The sequence below is a fragment of the Heterocephalus glaber genome, unplaced genomic scaffold (assembly GCF_053883595.1).
Source record: "Heterocephalus glaber isolate CG9 unplaced genomic scaffold, H.glaber_assembly_v1.0 deba00001442, whole genome shotgun sequence".
NCBI lineage: Eukaryota > Metazoa > Chordata > Mammalia > Rodentia > Bathyergidae > Heterocephalus > Heterocephalus glaber.
Window position 1 is genome coordinate 47,192,915 of NW_028258296.1, and position 18,877 is coordinate 47,211,791.

General features: G+C 34.8%; 1 protein-coding gene and 1 pseudogene across 14 annotated transcripts in view; one reads left to right on the forward strand and one right to left on the reverse strand.

Moving 5' to 3' along the window:
• St7l (suppression of tumorigenicity 7 like) overlaps positions 1 to 18,877 on the reverse strand; it is a 102,391-nt gene that overhangs the window by 58,601 nt on the left and 24,913 nt on the right. For 13 of the 14 annotated variants that reach the window (XM_013075504.3, XM_013075503.3, XM_013075502.3 and 10 more), the window contains 4 exons: positions 11,063 to 11,141; positions 4,571 to 4,725; positions 2,741 to 2,838; positions 2,365 to 2,479 (listed from right to left, as the gene is read on the reverse strand). In XM_013075504.3, coding sequence (XP_012930958.1) covers positions 2,365 to 2,479; positions 2,741 to 2,838; positions 4,571 to 4,725; positions 11,063 to 11,141 — 447 coding nt within the window. The remainder of the gene's footprint in view (positions 1 to 2,364; positions 2,480 to 2,740; positions 2,839 to 4,570; positions 4,726 to 11,062; positions 11,142 to 18,877) is intronic. The other variant, XM_087212695.1, reaches the window with a different exon arrangement.
• LOC106010093 (ubiquitin-like domain-containing CTD phosphatase 1 pseudogene) lies at positions 18,105 to 18,860 on the forward strand (annotated as a pseudogene).

An 18,877-nucleotide genomic window follows, 5' to 3' on the forward strand; every position in this document is an offset into this window, starting at 1 on the left:
CAAAACAGAGAACATACTTTCTGCCAGAAATTCAATTATGCCTATAAAAGCCCTCTGTATAATGGTGACAAGGGCTAAAAAAATGTTTATAATAATCTGCTTATAATAAGACTATTCAGGGGAAAAGTCATAGCATAATTAGAACTATGTGAAAACTCCACCTATTCATAGAGGAAAAACTGAGGAAAAAAGTTAAAAATTTAAAGATTTTTACACTTAAAAATTTTAAAATGGGCTGGGGATTTAGCTCAGTGGCGCCATGCCTGCCTCACAAGTGCAAGGTCCTGAGTTCGATCCATGGTACCAGAAAAAAAATTAACAATAAGGGTGATTTTAATTTTTCCATTTCCTTACTTTGTCTTTTATTTTTTGTTTCTGGATACAGAGTTTCACTATGTAGTTTAGGTTAGTCTTGAACTTACTATGTAGCCTAGGCTAGCCTTCAACTCGAAGCCATCCTCCTGCCTCAGTCTCCCAAGTGCTGGGATTACAGGCCTGTGCCATTATGCCTGGCTTAGATTTTGTATCTTCTTTATTTTCTTACATGATTTTTTAAAAATAAAATGAAAAATTAATCTGGTACTATAAATAAGCAATAAAAATATTTTTAAAAAGAATGCCTAAGGACCGGGGATTTAGCTCAGTGGTTTCGCCACCTGCCTCACAAGTGCAAGGTCCCGAGTTCGATTCCCGGTACCAAAAAAAAAAAAAAAAGAATGCCTAAAATATTGCTATAAGAAGAGTAATACTGATGAACCCTTTTGGTGTTTTCAATTCCAGCATTACACTAACAAACTGCGAATTAAGAAAGTAAATATAGGGCTGGAGATTTAGCTCAGTGGTTCTGGCACCTGCCTCGCAAGTGCAAGGTCTCGAGTTCAATCCCCAGTACCAAAAAAAAAAAAAAAAAAAAAGAAAGTAAATATACCCAGTCCCAAGTTCAAACCTCAGTACCAAAAAAAAAAAAAAAAGTAAATATGCTTTCAGCTACACTTCAGGATACCACAAAGGTAAAAACTAGGACTCACAAAAACTGAACACAGAAGTACACCAACTTAGGGTTTATTAATTTTAGTTTTATTTTTTATGAAGCATGTCCTATTCTGACTTTTTATATTAAGTCCCTAAGCCCGTTTGGCACAAATATCATGACCACGCACCCAATAAGTTACATATGGAAAGAATTTCTCACAAATTTCTCTATGAGCTTACATTATACTGAAGCACTGCCTAAGAATTCCAGATGTTTAAAAGAAATAAACTTCCCTTTCCAAGTATAACACATTTCAAACTTTCCAACTCATAAGGATTCCCAAGCTAATGGGTAGGAACCTACAACAGGACAAGTATGACTAAGTGACTTATATGTATTTTGTTATAATGAAAGATATGACTAGAAATATTATGCTTGTTATGAAGTTTTCACCTTGGGATTAAAAGCTGTTGTCTTACTCTAAATGAGGAGAAAGTCCATGTGCCTTTAAAATTCTCCCAATTTCATTTGCAGTAAACTTGCACTGTTATAGCATAATAATAAAAACAGCCCATGTAAATTGTTATTAATGGAAGACTAATGAACAAAGAAGCAGAATACCTGGATTTAGGTATTTACTGGCTATGAGATATTACTCAAAATTCAATCTTCTTAAACTTATTTCCTAATTTAGTACTGTAACTGGAAAGAGTAAAAATACTTATCCTACCAATACCTCACAAGATTATTATAAGAATCACATGAGACTATAAATTATGGTTTGTAACTAAAGAGAACTGGAAAAATATTATTCTGAATTGCTCTTAAAATACTGTTAAGCAACTTTTACTAGCCTTCCTTGATTCTCCAAAACAAACAATACACTTGACTAGGCATACAGCACCTATGCTTTTCTAATTATCTTACTTATAAGCTTTCAATGTAATTGCTGTTCATTTGTCCACATAACACTAAACTGTAAATTCTACAAGGGCTAAATCCATGTCGTCCTGTTCACTATTGTGTTCAAATGCCTTACACATATTAATTACTTAATAAAAGAACAAATCTTGGGCCAGGGATTTAGCTCAGTGGTTTCACCGCCTGCTGCGCAAGCGCGAGGACCCGAGTTCGATCTCCGGTGCCGGGGCGGGGAAAAAAGAAAAAAGAACAAATCTTGACAGAAGAAAATTCCTCTTTTGTAGGCTTTGGCTGCTAAAAGTCCTCATAAATAAGATACTTAATAGCAACTTGTACTCATGCTTACTAAATACTGACTGGTAAAAAGAGAAAGAGAAAATTAGAAAAATACTAGAATAGAATATTTATAATTACATAATTGAAACAAGACTACTGTAGCTACGTTATCAACCAAGACAAATAAAACTCACCATCATATTTTGCTAGGACTGCCTGAACATCCGCATAGGCCTGTAATTCTAAAAGTGATTCTAATAGATTTTCATGGATGTTCAACATGGTAAGAGGAGGAAATTCTTTCATCAACTATATATTAAAAGGAAAAAAAAGATTAAAGTCATAACAGAGGAACACAAAAGAGCTGAAACATTCATTAAACTAGAAATTCTTTTGCTTCGTTATAAAACTGGAGACTCAAACCTTAAGAAATATATGTATATTAAATAAATACTTTGGTATAATAATTGCCAATTGAAAATGATTCTGTACTAATATAACTGCCAACTTAAACTACATTTTTAGATTTGGAGAAAAAAATATGATAGTTCAGTAACCACATTTACTTACATCTCTCATTATTTTTACTGCTTCTCTTATTCTTCCTAATTTTCTTGCACACATTGCCAATCTTCTTTTAATGTAAACTAGTACATTGGTATCTCTTCCTATTTATAAAAACAAAAAATGATACAACTATCACTTTTGTGTTATGGCCTGCTAGTTCATTAACATATTATTCATTAACTTTATTTGCTTACTCTGGAGAATTCAATTAAAATTTAATTGTGGCAGAATGGAAGAATATTAATGATTGTGATTACTAAATTTGAATGATGAATATTGAATGGTTGTTCTCTCTACTTTTGTGTATGTTTGAAGTTTTCTGTATTAAAAGCTTAAAGTATATATTGGATTACTTTTGCATCTAATAGAAATCCAGTAGTATATAAATCCAGCAGTATATAAAAAGTAATTTGTATTTGGCACATTCATTTTAATATTCACAGAAGGGAAATATATATATTAGTAGAGAGACATAACATTAGCTTACTCAGTTTTGGCATAAACAATCTATAAAATAATATTCTCTTGTTTTAATTGAAAAATTCAAAATTCCCAAAACAAAATTTTCATGAGTTAAAAAAAAAAAAAAAAAATTTTCATGAGTAATAATTTTTCTTAATAGCTAGTAACTAACAAATTATTAAACTGTTTCTAGAAAGGGATAACAAAATAGTAATACTTGATCTTACACAAGGACAAATGCCAGGCCTTTTTATAGATGTAGTTTCATTACATCTAGTAAAATGAGAAAGAAAAAATGGAACTCCAGGCTGCAAAATTAAAAATTCCCACAGTTGTGTGTAACAACATACATTAATGAAACATACTGTATTCACCAATATTTTAGGGAAAACATTATCCAAATTTTAATTTCTACAAACATTCACAATTTATCTGGTAACAGACAGTGCATTATATAAACATGTTTCAACTTATTGCCCATCATTTGCCAAAATCATGAAACTAAAACCCACTAGGTCACACATACACACAAAAAGCAAGGAGCAGCAACATTGCTGATTCTAGTATCTTTGGTAAAAATGTCTCACTTATGCCAGGCATAGTGGATGCTTGTAATGCCAGCACCTGGGAGGCTGATGCAGGAGGACTGGCACGAGTTTGAGGCCAGCCTGGGCTACATAGTGAGTTCAAGGCCAGCCTGAAATTCACAGTGAGATCCTGTCTCAAAAAAAACAAATTTAAAAAAAAAAGGTCTCACTTATAACCTGGAAAGCATCCCTAAGAATGGAAAGAAAACTTCACTTGTTATGGTCCATCTGATCCTAAATATATCATGGAAAAAAATAAACCAGAAAAAGAACCAAAGTCACAAGTAAGGTTGAATTTTGTGTCTAGAATCAGATGGTGTGGAAAAGGCTGAAGAGCAAACAAAATGATGTGCCTGGGCAGGAGGTGGGGTTGTGGCTCTACTATTGTTTTGACTGAAGCTGAAGATAAAGGTAAGACTTATCATCAATAGGATCTTCTCTATACTAATTATCATCACTAGAAGGTTCTTCTGAATCCTAAGCTTTTTTGACTTATGTTTCTCTAATGACCAGCCCAATTCTTGCATAAATTATTATTAAGTCTCAGAACAGCATATTTTCTCTCAATAACCACAACAGATATATTCTTTTCCACAAGCATTTCTGTCTTGCTAGCCTGCAGGCATTCATAGAGTAGAAATAACAAATCTATTAGTTATATCTTATGAAAATTAGCTAACCTCTCTATATTAAGTATGTTTAATCATTATTGTTTTGCATTTTAAACATAAAAGATCCAACTACAGGAGAGAAAGACAGTAAAAATCAGTTCAAATTTGCTTACTCAGTTGAGCTTCATGCTGAGGACTTTGGTGCTGGCACTGCTGTGACCGCTTATAAATCGTTTCTCCTGCCTTGAGCGCCTGTTTAAATAACCTTTCAGCATCTACAATAGTTGTTGCTTCTTCCTCAGCCAGTAGAACATATGCTGTGGCACAGCTATGAAGAAAACAAGCAAGGGAATTTTAAGTAAAATGGTAAAGCAAGAATTTTCTCTTGGGTATATCCCTTGCTCTATATCATGTTTCCCTTACACTTACCAATACTTTCCACCTCATGAACAAAAAAACAAAAAGAAAAAAATTCAATATTTTAATTTATTTTGATATATTCATTATTGGGCCAGGGATTTAGCTCAGCGGTTTTGCTGCCTGCTGTGCAAGCTCAAGGACCCGAGTTTGATCCCCAGTACCAAAAAAAAAAAAAAAAGGAGATAATGATATATTCATTATGTTTAGATCCATAATTTTCCATTCTTTCTCTTCTACTTTTTATTTTCTATCTTTTAAAAATTCTAAGCACAAGGTCCTGAGTTCGATCTCCGGCACCAAAAACAAACAAACAAAAAATTCTAGGGGCTGGGGATTTAGCTCAGTGGTTCTGCCGGCTGCCTTCCAAGCACAAGGTCCCGAGTTCGATCCCCAGCACACACACACACAAAATTCTATATGCAGCATAACTTCCCTTCATCTGAATTCTACTTCTTTCTTCTATCCTCCTACTCTGTCTCCTTATACCTGTGCTTACTCCAACTTTTCTTTACTAAACCAGAAATTTTTCCTTGTATCTTTTTTTTTTTTTTTTTTCATACTGGGAATTGAACTCGGGTCCCTGTGCTTGTGAGGCAGGTGGCAAAACCACTGAGCTAAATCCCCGGCCCACCTTGTATCTTTTAAGTTAATAGCTCGCTAATAAGATGAACTAATTCTTGGTTTTGTGCAAAAAACCAAAACATAGAAACAGCAAGTTTCCTTTCTATTCCCAGAAATAACAAGTATATCTCTTCTGGGGATAATGTATTAGTTCAGATTATCAGTGCCTGCATGATCCAGCATTCCAGTCAGTAGCCGCATGTTGCTAGTACGAATTGAGATGCGATGTAAGTGTAAAAGGACCATGGAATTTTGAAGACTAAGAAAAATGTGAACTATTTCATTAGTAGTTATTATTTGAATTTAAAATGTCCCCCAAAGACTCACATGTGCAGAGATGAGGTCTAGAGAGATGACTGGACTAAGAGGATGCTAGCCATTGATGAGTTAGTTTGTGGCTGAATTGGCTATTAGGAGGTAGGGCTGAGTTGGAAGAATTAATAACACTGAGTGCATATCTTTGAAGGGTATATCTTTTCCCTGGCCCCTTCCTTTCCGGCTCTTTTCCTGTCTGTCTGTCTGTCTGTCTGTGTCTGTCTGTCTCTGTCTCTGTCTCTCTGTTTCCTAGCTATCTTGAATGAGCAGCTTTCCATTGTTCTACCCTTCTGCCATGATTTTTCTGCTTTACAACAGGCCTAGAAGCAACAGGGCTAAGTGACTATGGACTGAAACCTCAGAAACTGGAAACAAAAATAAACACTTCCTCTTGATTTATTCAGGCATTTGGTCATAGTGACAGGAAGCTGTTTAACAATAGTTTTTAAAAATATAAGTTAAACCAATTTTTTAAATATAGCTAATAGAACACTTCAAATTTATTTCTCTTTTTCACTTTTTAAATGACTACATACTAGAAAATTTAAAGTTACATATAAGGTTCACTTATATTTCAATTGAACAGAGCTTATCTAAGCAAGAGAAGAAATAGTGGTACAAGAACAGGCATGAAACAAAAGTGATGGCAAAATAGCTATCATCAATTAAGATCAACAGGGGTCTTTCAGTTATAGAAATGCAAATTATACCATTGAGACAACCTTCAAGCAGTATATCTAAACTATATGATAATTTCACTAATCAGCAAAGATTCCTCCAGTATTTTATACTGGATTTTTCTGAAACAGATATACTTCTCCTTTAAACGCTAGGCATTCTGACCGCCATTTCCAAAAACAAAGTCAAATATCTTTAAAAAAACCATAACAAAATACTTCTCAAAAGATCTAGATGGATAAAAAGCAATGCAACAGAATCTAAATATAAAATAATTTTATTACTTATCATTTGAAGTGGGCTGGGGATTTAGCTCAGTGGTTCTGGCACCTGCCTCGCAAGCGCAAGATCCCGAGTTCAATCCCCAGTACCAAAAAAAAAAACCATACACACACTTATCATTTGAAGTATTGGGGATTGAAACCAGGGACTTGCTCATACATGCTAGGCAAGCACTCTACCACTGAGCTACAGCCCAGCGCCTAAATATAATTTTAAATTATATTACAGCTGCATAGTACAAAGAGGTTTTTCTTTTTCTTTTTTTTTTTTTTTTTTTTGGTACCGGGGATCAAACTCGGGTCCTTGCGCTTGCACAGCAGGTGGCGAAACCACTGAGCTAAATCCCGTGCCCAAAGAGGTTTTTCTTCCCTTAAGGCTTTCTTGCATTTGGAGATGTTAATACAAGAAATTACAAATTCCTAATAGATCTTACTTTGGGGAATGCCATTTTCTTAAACTTATGTTAAATTCCCATGCCAAAATTCACAGTCTAGAACAATTTGAAGTGTATAATTCAGAGACTTTTAATATATTCTCAGCATTGTGCAGCTGTCACTGCTACAGAATTCCAAAATATCTTCATCATCCTCATAACGGTCATTAGCCATCTTCCTCGACCCTTGGCAATCACAAATCTATTTTGTCATGATAGTATCTTTTTTTTTTTGGATAGTCTTTTAATGTACAAATTATTTTAACTTTGATAAATTCTAATTTATTTATATTTTCTTTTATACCTTTTGCTTTTGATGTCATTAATAAGCCACTGCAAAATCCAGGTTTGTTTTTTGGTTTTTCTTGGTTTTTTTGTTTTATTTTAGTGGTGGGGACTGGACCCAAACACTATAAAACTCTTATCACTGAGCTATATCCCTAGCCCTTTTGTGTTTTGAAACAGGGTCTTCCTAAATTACTAGGCTGGCCTTGGACATGCAAGCCTCTGCCTCAGCCTTGTGGATTGAATCTGTAAATCAGCTTGGGTGAGTACTGACATGAACAGAGGGTATCTTTCCATTTATTTAGGTCTTCTTTAACTATTTGAACAATGTTTCCTATTTTTCACTCTACAAGCCTCGCACCTCTTTAGTTAAATTTATTCCTAAGTATTTTATTAGTTCTGATGCTATTTTAAGTAGAACTGGAAATTGTTCATTGCTATTGTACTGAAATACAGCTTTTTTTGGTTTAGTACTGGGAATTGAACTCAGAGCCTTACCTTGTCAAGCAGGCGCTGTACCGTGAACTACATCCCCAGCCCCAGCTAATTTTTATATATTGAGCTTGTCTCTTGCAACATTTTTAACTATTTTTTTTTCTTTTCCAGTACTGAGGATAGAACTCAGGACTTCATACATGCTAGGCAAGTGTTCTTTCTACTCACAGAGCTATATCCCCAACCCATTTTTAATTCTTTTATTGGTTCTTATAGGGTTTATTTTTTCTGCATGAATTCTTTAAGATTTTGTGAATATAAGATCATCTTATTTGTGAACAGAGATAGTTTTATTTCTTCTTTTCCAATTCTGACACCTTTTTTTTTTTTCTATTTCTTGCCTAACTGCCCTGGCTAGAACCTCTAGTATCAAGTTAAATAGAAGCAGTGAGGGTAGGCATCCCAGCTTTATTTCTGATCTTGGAAAGCTTTCAGCCTTTTATCATTAAGCATATACAGTAGTTAACTGTAGATTTTTCATAGATGCTCTTTGTCAGGTTGAGAAAGATTCCTTACATTAATTTTTTAGTGTTTTTAAAATGATAAAATAGTGTTGGATTTTGTCATTTTCAGCATCAATTGAGATAATCACATTTTTAAAATCTTTTTCTATCAGTATGATATATTACATTATTTTTTGTTTTATTTTGAGACAGGGTCTGCTATGTAGTTCAGGCTGGCCTTGAACTTACGGCAATCCTCCTGCCTCAGCCTCCGAAGTGCTGGAGTTAGAGGCGTGCACCACTATGCCTGGCCATTAATTGATTCTGATGTATTTTTTATCATGAATGGGTGTTGGATTTTGTCAAATACTTTTTTCTGCATCAAGACAATCATGCAGATTCCTTCCTTCATTCTGTTAATGTGGTGTACTACATGGATCAATTTTTATATGTGGAATCATTCTTGCATTCCAAGAATAAACCCCACTTGGTCAGGGCATATAATGCTTTCATGATGCTTCTGGATTTGGTATACTAGGATTCTGATTTGGGCCATTACTTCCTAAAATATTATTTCTGTCTTTTCTCTCTCTTTTCTGGGATTCCCATTATCACAGGTAGGGATGTCTGTTAGTGTCCCACAGGCCTCTTAGATACTTTATTTTTCTGCATTCCTTTATTTTTTCCTGCTTCTTAGACTATCTAGTCTCAACTGACCTTCTTCAAGTTTGTTGATTCTTTCTTTTTCCTGCTCAAATCTACTAATGAACTCTTACAGTAAATTTTTCATTTCAGTTATATGTTTTAATTTTAAATTCTCAGCTTAGTTTCTTTCTATTATTTCTTTCTCTTAATTGATGTCTATAATCTGAGCCCATCATTCTCATGATTGTCTTTACCTCTTTGAACATATTTAAAATAGTTTATTTAAATTCTATGGAGTCCAAACTAAGCTTCTTCAGAGGCAGTTTCTATTAATTTCTTTTCTTTCTGGTATATGGACCATATATATATTCTGGCAAATCTAGAAAGCAAATTGCCTCCATTCCCTTTTTCTTGGTGCTTATTGTAGTTGTTTGTTTAGTGACTTTCTAGAGCCAGTTGTAAAATCGATGTTCTCTGTCATGCATGGCCAATGAGGTCTGTGATGTCAGCACAGTAGTCAGTTAATGTTTTGATAGAGATTTCCTTAAATAGCAGAACCAAAACATAAACGAAACTCACAGATACAGAAAAACAAGTCCTTCCCATGGGCTCTTTGTGTTTGTGTGCTGGGGCACAGCTTTAACATTCAGTCAGACAGTTTACAACTCTGTCCTAGCCTTCACTTCCTGCTTGTATATAATCTGAAGGTTAACCAGAGCGTCAGGTGTTTTCAAGTCTTTTCTGACCATGGGCCCAACTCTAGCCAAGTATAGAGCCTCTGAGATTCCCAGGAATATATGGGAGCTTTTGAAAGTCTTTATTCCCCCTAAATGTCACATAAGCCTTCTGGTTTGTCTATTTCTCTCTCTCTCTCTCTCTCTCTCTCTCTCTCTCTCTCTCGCTCCCTCTTTGCCACAGCTGTATCCCCTATTCTAGGTACAGTGGCTAATATATTTGGCTGTGTTTTCAATAAATGTTCCCCAAGGGTAGTAAATTCAATGCTGAGAGAAGTTCAAGTTAGATGAAATAAAGGTAAGCCCTCTGAGGTGGTCCTGCAGGTTACCACCCCACAGGTCAAAATAACCAGTTCCTTGAGAATAAAGTCCATTTTACTTCTTCCAGCACTGGAAAGCTGCACTTGGAATGTGCACTGTTGTCAAGGCTGCCACGGAGCTAGGCAGTGAACAATGGAGCTAGGGTGAGTTAAAAATACCACAGAGCTAGCTCTCTTACAGAAATTTAGTAATTTTTCCCGATTAAGCATTCCCCAGGTTATTGTAAACTTTTGACTATTTTCATTATGACAATTCTTGTCAGTTTATTCACTTATTTTGGAGTTCACTGCTCTGCCCATTTTTGCTTCACCTTTGGAAGTTCTTCTTAATGAGGATAATGGATCTACTGGGAGTTTTCAGAGGAAAATTCTCAATTTCCATTATCTGGGAAGCACTCCTGAGTGACTCCAATCGGGACTGTATTTTTACTCTCATTTATTTCATATGTATTTGATTAATATTTATTAATGTCTCCCATTTAAATACTAATTTGACTCATAATTTTACATTTTATCTTCTCAAAATATAAAGTTGATACAAAGAGATACAAAAAATAAGTTCTGTTAACATGAAAAAGCAATTAAGTTGACAGAGCTATGATTTACTTATTTTGAATCCTCTTATGCCACCAGGTCCATTAACAACTGAAGTTTGCAGGACTGAATGAATGCTTTAAAGGAAAAACAAAATTAAAACAGTGGCATAAGTATGTTAGTACCCTTTTAACAATTAAGTATTATTATTTCTCCATCAGTATTCTCATTTTAAAAAGAATCCCTAACATAATTTCTACTTAAAAGCATAAATTTACAATTTCAGAAGCAAAATACAAATGTCAATGAATGCTGCAAATTTTATCTCTAGAATGCAAAAAAAAAAAAAAAAGGTGACACTAATGACTAAGTGTCTTAGGAACAGACAAAAAAAAAAATGTAAAACCATTTGCCTGGGTTTCTTTAAAACAAACTTATTTTTCATATATTTAAAACTTACTCATTGTTTAATTCTAAAGCTTGATAGGCTGCTTTGATTCGAGCTGGAGGATTTCTTTCCCTCCATGCCTTCTGCATAACTGTAGGAAAAATATTTCAAAAGCAGATGAGATGGTAAACATAAATAATCTTATGCAAAATGTATGAAGAAAGAGCAAGGAGAGTAAATAAAGCTTTAAACAACATGTTCTTAAACATATAAAACAAGAAACTAGATTACTAGTTCACATTAACCTTATGAAAATTTTACATTAAATTTGGAAGTTTTACATAAAATATTCTTTTTCTGACTTGAATAAGTTATTTAAGTTAATTACACCATTATTATACATGAACATTTATAGATCTAAATGCATGTTAAAATTAAGGGTGAATAACATTACATTATAATCAATATGAAGTATTCCAGTTCTACTTTCATCATTCTGAAAAGATTCTATGGAATTGCTAAAGAGATACAAGAACTTAAAAACAAAGTCAAGTCTAATCAATGATTGACTCTAGGAAGAATGTGTGGATTTACATTTTATATAAAAAGCAGGAAGAGAGAATGAATTAATTTAGAATATAATACATCTCTGGAAAATGTCAGCTTTACCAAGATTTAACAAAAGCCTGAGTTAGGATTTCTCTGGAATAATATTAGTTGGGCTACCATTTACTGTACGAACATGAAGATATCACACTAAGTAACATCTCTTAAAAATTAACCCAACAAATAAACAAAATAGAGTCATGAAACTATCTGGCTTATTTTAAGTTTGATAAGGAAAAAAAGAGAACATATAAGTGTTGATTTTGGAACAAAACCCATGACTGTCCAGAAAGAATAATGTGGAAAATGTTTGAGTTTTCCTTTGGAAACAAAATATTAGTCTTGGCTTAGAAAAGGAGACAATATATTTCACTGCGTAACAAAAATACATTTGTCATATCAAATATGTCACCAGCTAGCTGACAGCTAAATGCTTCCTGAGCTTGACAAACTGATGCAAGTCAGCACCCATGTGATACTGACCAGGTAAAGTACATCATTCTACTGGAACAGGAAAATGCTACACAAAAATGGACTTTAATATTAGACTTGTGATTTTTGATGATGAGGCTCTTTTCTATAAGTTACATGATATTTATAAGTCGAATTTTAATGGTGACTCTTTAACAACATCTAATATGGTTATTTAATATTCTAGTTTATGAAGTATATATAATAATTATTTAACCAATTCCCTTTTGATGGACAACTGAAGTTATATCCAATGCTTTGATAACTGTGACAGCTGGGCACTGTGGTACATGTCTGAATCCCAGTACTCTAAGAGGCTGAGATAAAAGGACCTCAAGATCAAGCCCAGTCTGGGCAATTTAGTGACTTAGTGAAATCCTGTCTCCAAATTAAAAAAAAAAATTTAGCCAGGTGTGGTGGCACACTCCAGCTCTGGGGAGGCTGAGGCAGAAGGATCGCCTTGAGTTTGAGGCCAGCCTGGGCTACATAGTGAGTTCAAGGACAGCCTGCACAAAAAAACCACAAAAAAATTTTTTTTAAGGGATAGGGATGTAGTATAGTGAAAAGGGCCTGGGTTCAATCCCCAGTACCATAAAAGTAAAATAAAAAGAATATGATAATACTCTTTCAGTATCTATCTTTGTATATCTGACCAAATACAATGATTCCTTGGATGCCAAACAGCTCCAAGCTCTAACTTTCCACTACTCAAATTGCAAAGTTTAAAAAAAATCTCTTCAGTGTTCCTAACTTTGCTTGATAGTTGAACTGAAAATCTGACTTGAAAAAACCTATATAAGCCCAAAGTGAGTCACGTGTCCTGTCTCAGGGCAGACAAGGAGTGATACTTCAGTCAAAGCACCACTCTCACCCAGACACCACATGGTGATTGGGTTAGTACACTAACACATTCACCATTGTGCTTTTTATTTGCACTTTATTTACATAAAATAGCATAACCATGGCCCCCCAAAAAGTTAGTGATACCAGCAGTAAATCTAAGAGGAAACCTGTGAGAACCTCCATAGAGTTAAAAGAAAGAAATCATTGTGAAATTCGTTAAAAGTCATAGAAAAATGCATTTATAAGTGTAATTTTTGGGCCTCAGAACCCATATTGGTCCCATTATTTCTTATGGAAAAAATATGTTCAGTTCTTAAGCTTTTCGATGTTCAAACATGAATTTGGAACAAACTGAGTTCAACAACTGAGGTATCACTGTATTTCGTTTTTAGAAGTAGAATAGTTGGTAAAAATATATGCATATTTTAAAAGATTTTGGGTATATACTCCCAAATTCTTCTCAAACAGATTGTATTAACATACACTAATAAAGCAATATGGGACAGTAACTGTTTCTTTACATCCTTACTAATGCAGTACAAATTGAACATCCCTAATCCAAAAATCCAAAATCTGAAAGAATCCAAAATGCAAAACATGAAACCATAAGTGGAAAATTCCACACCTAACCTCATGTGATGGGTTGCGGTCAAAACACAAGTACACTAAAAATACTGTAAGGAATTACTTACAAGCTATAAGTTCTCCTTTGTGCCTTTAGTTGTGCTGTCCTGACTGCCGTGATATCCTGAATCAATTCAAAATGTTTACCTTTCATGGTCATTTTGGCTTTGGGGAAGAGGTAGAGGTTGCAGAGCACCAGATCCAGTAAATAAGGTAGATGAAGACAGATCATAACATTTTATTTGACAGAAATTACCACAAACACTTTTGAATTGATTCAGAATATTGAGGCAGCCATAAAAAAGACACTCATGAAAGAGGGCTTCCAGAAGTGCTTCAGAAAGTGTTAAGAGGCTGGTTTGGTGGCACATATCTGTAATCCTTCCATTTTGGGGGCTAAGGCAGGAAGAATGCTGCAAATTCAAGGCTAGCTTGGGCTAGATAATAAGTTCAAGGCCAGCCTGAACTACATAGCAAGACCCAGTCTCAAAAAACAAAAAATTAAAGTGACAAAAATGATAGAAAAAGCTTGTTAGAAATGTGAAGTATGAAGATTTATGACAATGTGTCTTTTAATATAATAAATTTTAAAAATTGAAACACTATTTTTGATCAGTCCTTGTATATGTATAAAATGTATATGAAACATAAATAAATTTTATTTTTAGGTTTGGGTTCCACACCCAAGATGTTTCATTATGTATACAAAAATATTCTACAATCTGAAAAAATCTAAAATGCAAAATACTTGGGTAAGGGTTACTCAATCTGTATTATCAATCTTTAGTATTTTTTTTTCCCAATGCCAGGAAACAAACTCAGGACCTTGAACTCACTAGGCAGAAGTGGCACCGCTAAGCTATATACCCAGCCTTGTATTATTAATCTTTGTTAACTTAAAACACAAAAACAATCTCATTTTCATTTGTATGGGTTTTTTTTTGATGAGGTTATCTAATCTACTTTTAAATCTACTTTCCTTATTCTTATGTTTTCAAATGCTCTATCCAGCCTTTCAAGATATTCTTCAAAATCAAGATAGTCCTAAGCCTAAAGAGAAAGAAATAAAGTAAAGGAAGAACACTAGCAAGGCATGGCAGCACACACCTGTAATCCAGCACTCTGGGAGGCTGAGGCAGTGGGACTGTAAATTCAAGCCCAGCCTGGGCAACACAGCGATTTAGTGAGACTGTCTCAAAAATTGAGACAAAATAGTGTATTTTTTCTAAAATAAGTGGAAACCACAAGTGGAAAATTCCACACCTGATTTTAGAAATAATTTAAAACAAAATGCTGATTTAGTAATCAGCTGTTCTCTTTAAGAGCTCAGGATATGTTTAAAGTTATATAATTAACACAAGCAATCAGCAAAATTCAAATTCATTGTTTTGTTTTATTTTGTTTTGTTATGAGACAGAGTCTTACTATGTAGTTCAGGGCAGCCTTGAACACACTGTATCCCAGGCTGGCCTCAAACTCACAGCCATCATCCTGCCTCAGCCTCCCAAGTGCTAGGATTACAGGCATGTACCACCATGCCTGGAAGATTTAATTATTTTCAAATTAAGTAATACTTTAATAGTCTATTAAGCACAAAAGAGACCAGCAGTTATGCCCAGGTCAGGGATCACAAATGTAAATGCCTACTAAGGCCAGTCAGGAAGCATAAGAGTGAACTAAAAGCACATGCATTGTCTTGTCTTAACATTTTAATTTTTTTTTTGGTACTGAGAATCAAACTCAGGACCTTGCACTTGCCAGCCAGGCACGGTGCCTGCACACGTATTGTCTTAAGAGGGCAGCCACAACTCAGCTCCAGCTGATTACTGCCAAGCAGAAAGTATAGGTCCTGTTTTTCTATATTTCCCAACTTTCAAAAAAGTATAAATATGGATATTTATTTACTTAAGTGGTACTGGGAACTGAATCAATACTTTTGTTCTCACTGAGCTACATCCCCAGCCCTTTTTATTTTTTATTTAGAGACAAAGCCTTGCTAGGTTCCTAAATTTCCCAGGCTGGGCTCAAACTTGTGTTCCTCCTGCCTCAGCCTCCCAGAGTGCTGGGATTACAGGCATGTGCTACCACACCCACTTTAAATCTGGATTTTTAAGGTAAAATCTGATTTTCTGGGAGTTTTTCTCTTGTTTTTGAGACAGGGTCTCCCTATGTTGCCTTAGCTGGCACCAAACTCCTGGGCTCAAGCAATCCACTCACCTCAGCTTTCTGAGTAACTGGGACTACAGGTGCATTTTGCCACAACCATAACCTGATTTTTAAACGGTGAATGAAACCAATTCCAAAAACATTCCTGGCTTACCCTTGAGGATATATTTCGTCTCTTGCCTTATAAACAAGTCAATAAGATGAGAACAAAACCTAATATCTTAATGATTACTGATAACAGTAAGTCAAGGGAAACTTGCTATATCAACACATACACACATTTGTCTTTTTAAAATATAAATCGTTGCCATTTATTTATTTACTCATTCATTCATTCATTCATTTTTGGTTTTGTTGAGACAGGGTCTCACTATGTAGTCCAGGCTGGCCTCAAATTCGCACCAATCCTCCTGCCTCACCCTCTTGAGTACTGGAATTACAGGCGTGCACCACCACAGTGGCTCTAAATTATCGCTTTTATGTGAGTGTCTGAAAGGATCAAGATGAAACCAACAGGCTATTTCTGAATTGTCATTCAATAGATAGTTTCTTCTTTGATAGTCTGTTCTTGAGTTCAGTCTTCAGCTGTATTATACATTAACTCTAGATGTACTATGAAACAAAAACACCATGCATGGTTTTAACAGAATTTCTAAAGCCTCAACTTTATGACTCTTTCTTATAACTTATTTACCTGAAGATGTTCTTATTAGTCTTTTCATTGCCCTGTTTTCCTTTCCTACCTAACCATAATTCTCTATACCCCTTACCCTAAGAGATATGTTCCCTTCTCCTATTTTTCATAAGAAAGGCTCACTTCTTTGCCATTTTAAATCTTTCTGAGGTGCACTGCCTTGCTAGAATGTAAAAATCTCCAGGTGCCAATGCACTTTGGGTTTAGGGGTAGCTATTTTAAATTGAGGCACCCTATACTTTTACTTATTTCTTTTAACAGTGGAGACTACCTCTAAGAAACAGAGTATATTGACCTTTCAGTAGTTTGGATTCAAGTATATTACAATTTTTATTAGTTCCATTAGCACTTCTCCCCAGTTACTATCAAAAGATGCATTACTTCTAAGGGAGGTCCTCTCACAGCAAGGCAAAAGGGACATTAGTAAGGGAAAAAAAAGTAGAGCCTTATTTGGGCCAAGTGTTGAGCTCTCAGAAAGCTCCAAGATTTAGCTCTCTTTCTTTCTTAGAATGTAAATTCAGAAGAGGGCTAGTTGTTGTGGAGATGCATGTTAACGTGTTCATTTGAATTAAAAATGAAGTCAGACCGTGCTCTCAGAAAGTAAGTCTGATTTCACTGACAGCATTGACAATGTAGACACTCACCCAATTAGGTTATGTGGAAGACATGTTCCAAAGTTCACAGAGCTAAATATGGAGCTCTAAAGATTTGACAAAATATGATTAAAGAACATCATAGTGCTTAGAATCTTATGGTCAAATAAAATTTAAATTAAAAAAAAATTTTTTTGGTACCGGGGATTGAACTTGGGAACTTCCACTTGTGAGGCAGGCAGCAGCACCACTGAGCTAAATCCCCACCCCATAAATTTTTTAAATTTTAAATAAAAATTTTTATTGTGGAAAAGTTTGCAAGTGTAATAAAAGACCCTGGAGTAGAAAATAATTATATTATAATACAATTATATAGGGATGTACGATAGATATGTATTCAAGAAGGAAAAGGACTTACATAAAGTTTACTACTATAAAAGAGCATTTGTTTGTGTAGTTTTCAATGAATAACAATGAGTATCAAATCATTTGATTCTAAGGGCTAGAGGTGTATGTAGCTCAGTGGTAGAACATATGCTTAGCCTGCAGGAGGCCCTAGGTTCAATCACAGCACAAACATAAAAAGATAAAATCATTTGGTTCCGTGATATACATTTAATTATAAGGTACATTATTTTTAAATGTCTGTATTTTGCAACATGTCAAAAATTAGATCCATGGGGCCAGGGATTTAGCTCAGTGGTTCTGGTGCCTGCCTTGTAAGCGCAAGGTCCCAAGTTCGATCCCCAGTACCAAAAAAAAAAAAAATTAGATTCTTCACAATTATTTAATATTATGATATCAACTAAAAAACAGTTTTTTTAAAAAACAGTTTTTCAAGATTCTTCTAGGAAATATTCAAACAAAAATGCTTTAAGAACATATTAGCTGGGGTGATGATAGCACATGCCTGTAATCCCCATGCTCAGGAGGCTGAGGGAGGAGGATCACCATAAGTTATAGGCCAGCCTAAAATAAACAGTGAGTTCAAGGCCAGCCTGAACTACATAGTAAGACACTGTCTCAAAAAACAAAAAAAATGCCGCAGCTGGTTCTGCCATACCCCACTTTTTTTTTTTTTTTTTAAAGGAAAGCTACTTCTTCCTATGTTTCAAGAATGGCTCTCCCTATCTTTGTAAGATGGAGTGGGCAGGAATATTCAGTGACTACACTTTCAGAGGATGATACTGTGTTAGATCTCAGTTTCTAAAGACCCTTACCGAAGTACTGCCAGAATGCCCAAAATTACTTGGACTCAAAGGGAAGAAAATCCACTGAAAATTTCTCAAAGAGTAAAACAGTACAAAATGGAAATAGTGAATCCTCCCAAGAAAGAAAAATAGCTTTGGGTACTAGATGATTAATCTACATTGTTGACCACAGGTCTGGCTGGTACAGAGACAGACAGAATTAATACAGACTTGCCTTCATGAATTTCTAACATCTCCAAATGAAGATTATGACACTGTTATTTGGTTTGCAACAAATACGCGATAGATTAAAGCAAAAATGAAGGAGCTGGGAGTGAGCATAAGTGCAAATTATAAGATTACTTTCCTGTTGGACAGTGCTGCTATGGCAATAATACATATCCCAAGGAGAGGATTAGCAGACATAAAGCCTCTTGGATATGGGGAAAGTTTTCCAAGTTTTACAGCAAGAAAATCATCATCATGTTTGATAACATGGGAAGAAATTTCCTAATGAACCCATAAAATGGACTAAAAATAAGGCCTTTCGTGAAAGCACACCTAATTAAGACAAATAATTTTTTAAATTAACTCATTACCTCAAAGAAACAGCAAAATTAATGATTTTTGGTGCTAAATCACAACTACTGGGAAAGTATCTCTCAAAGAAGCAAGGACAGTAATTACAAGTTATCCTGAA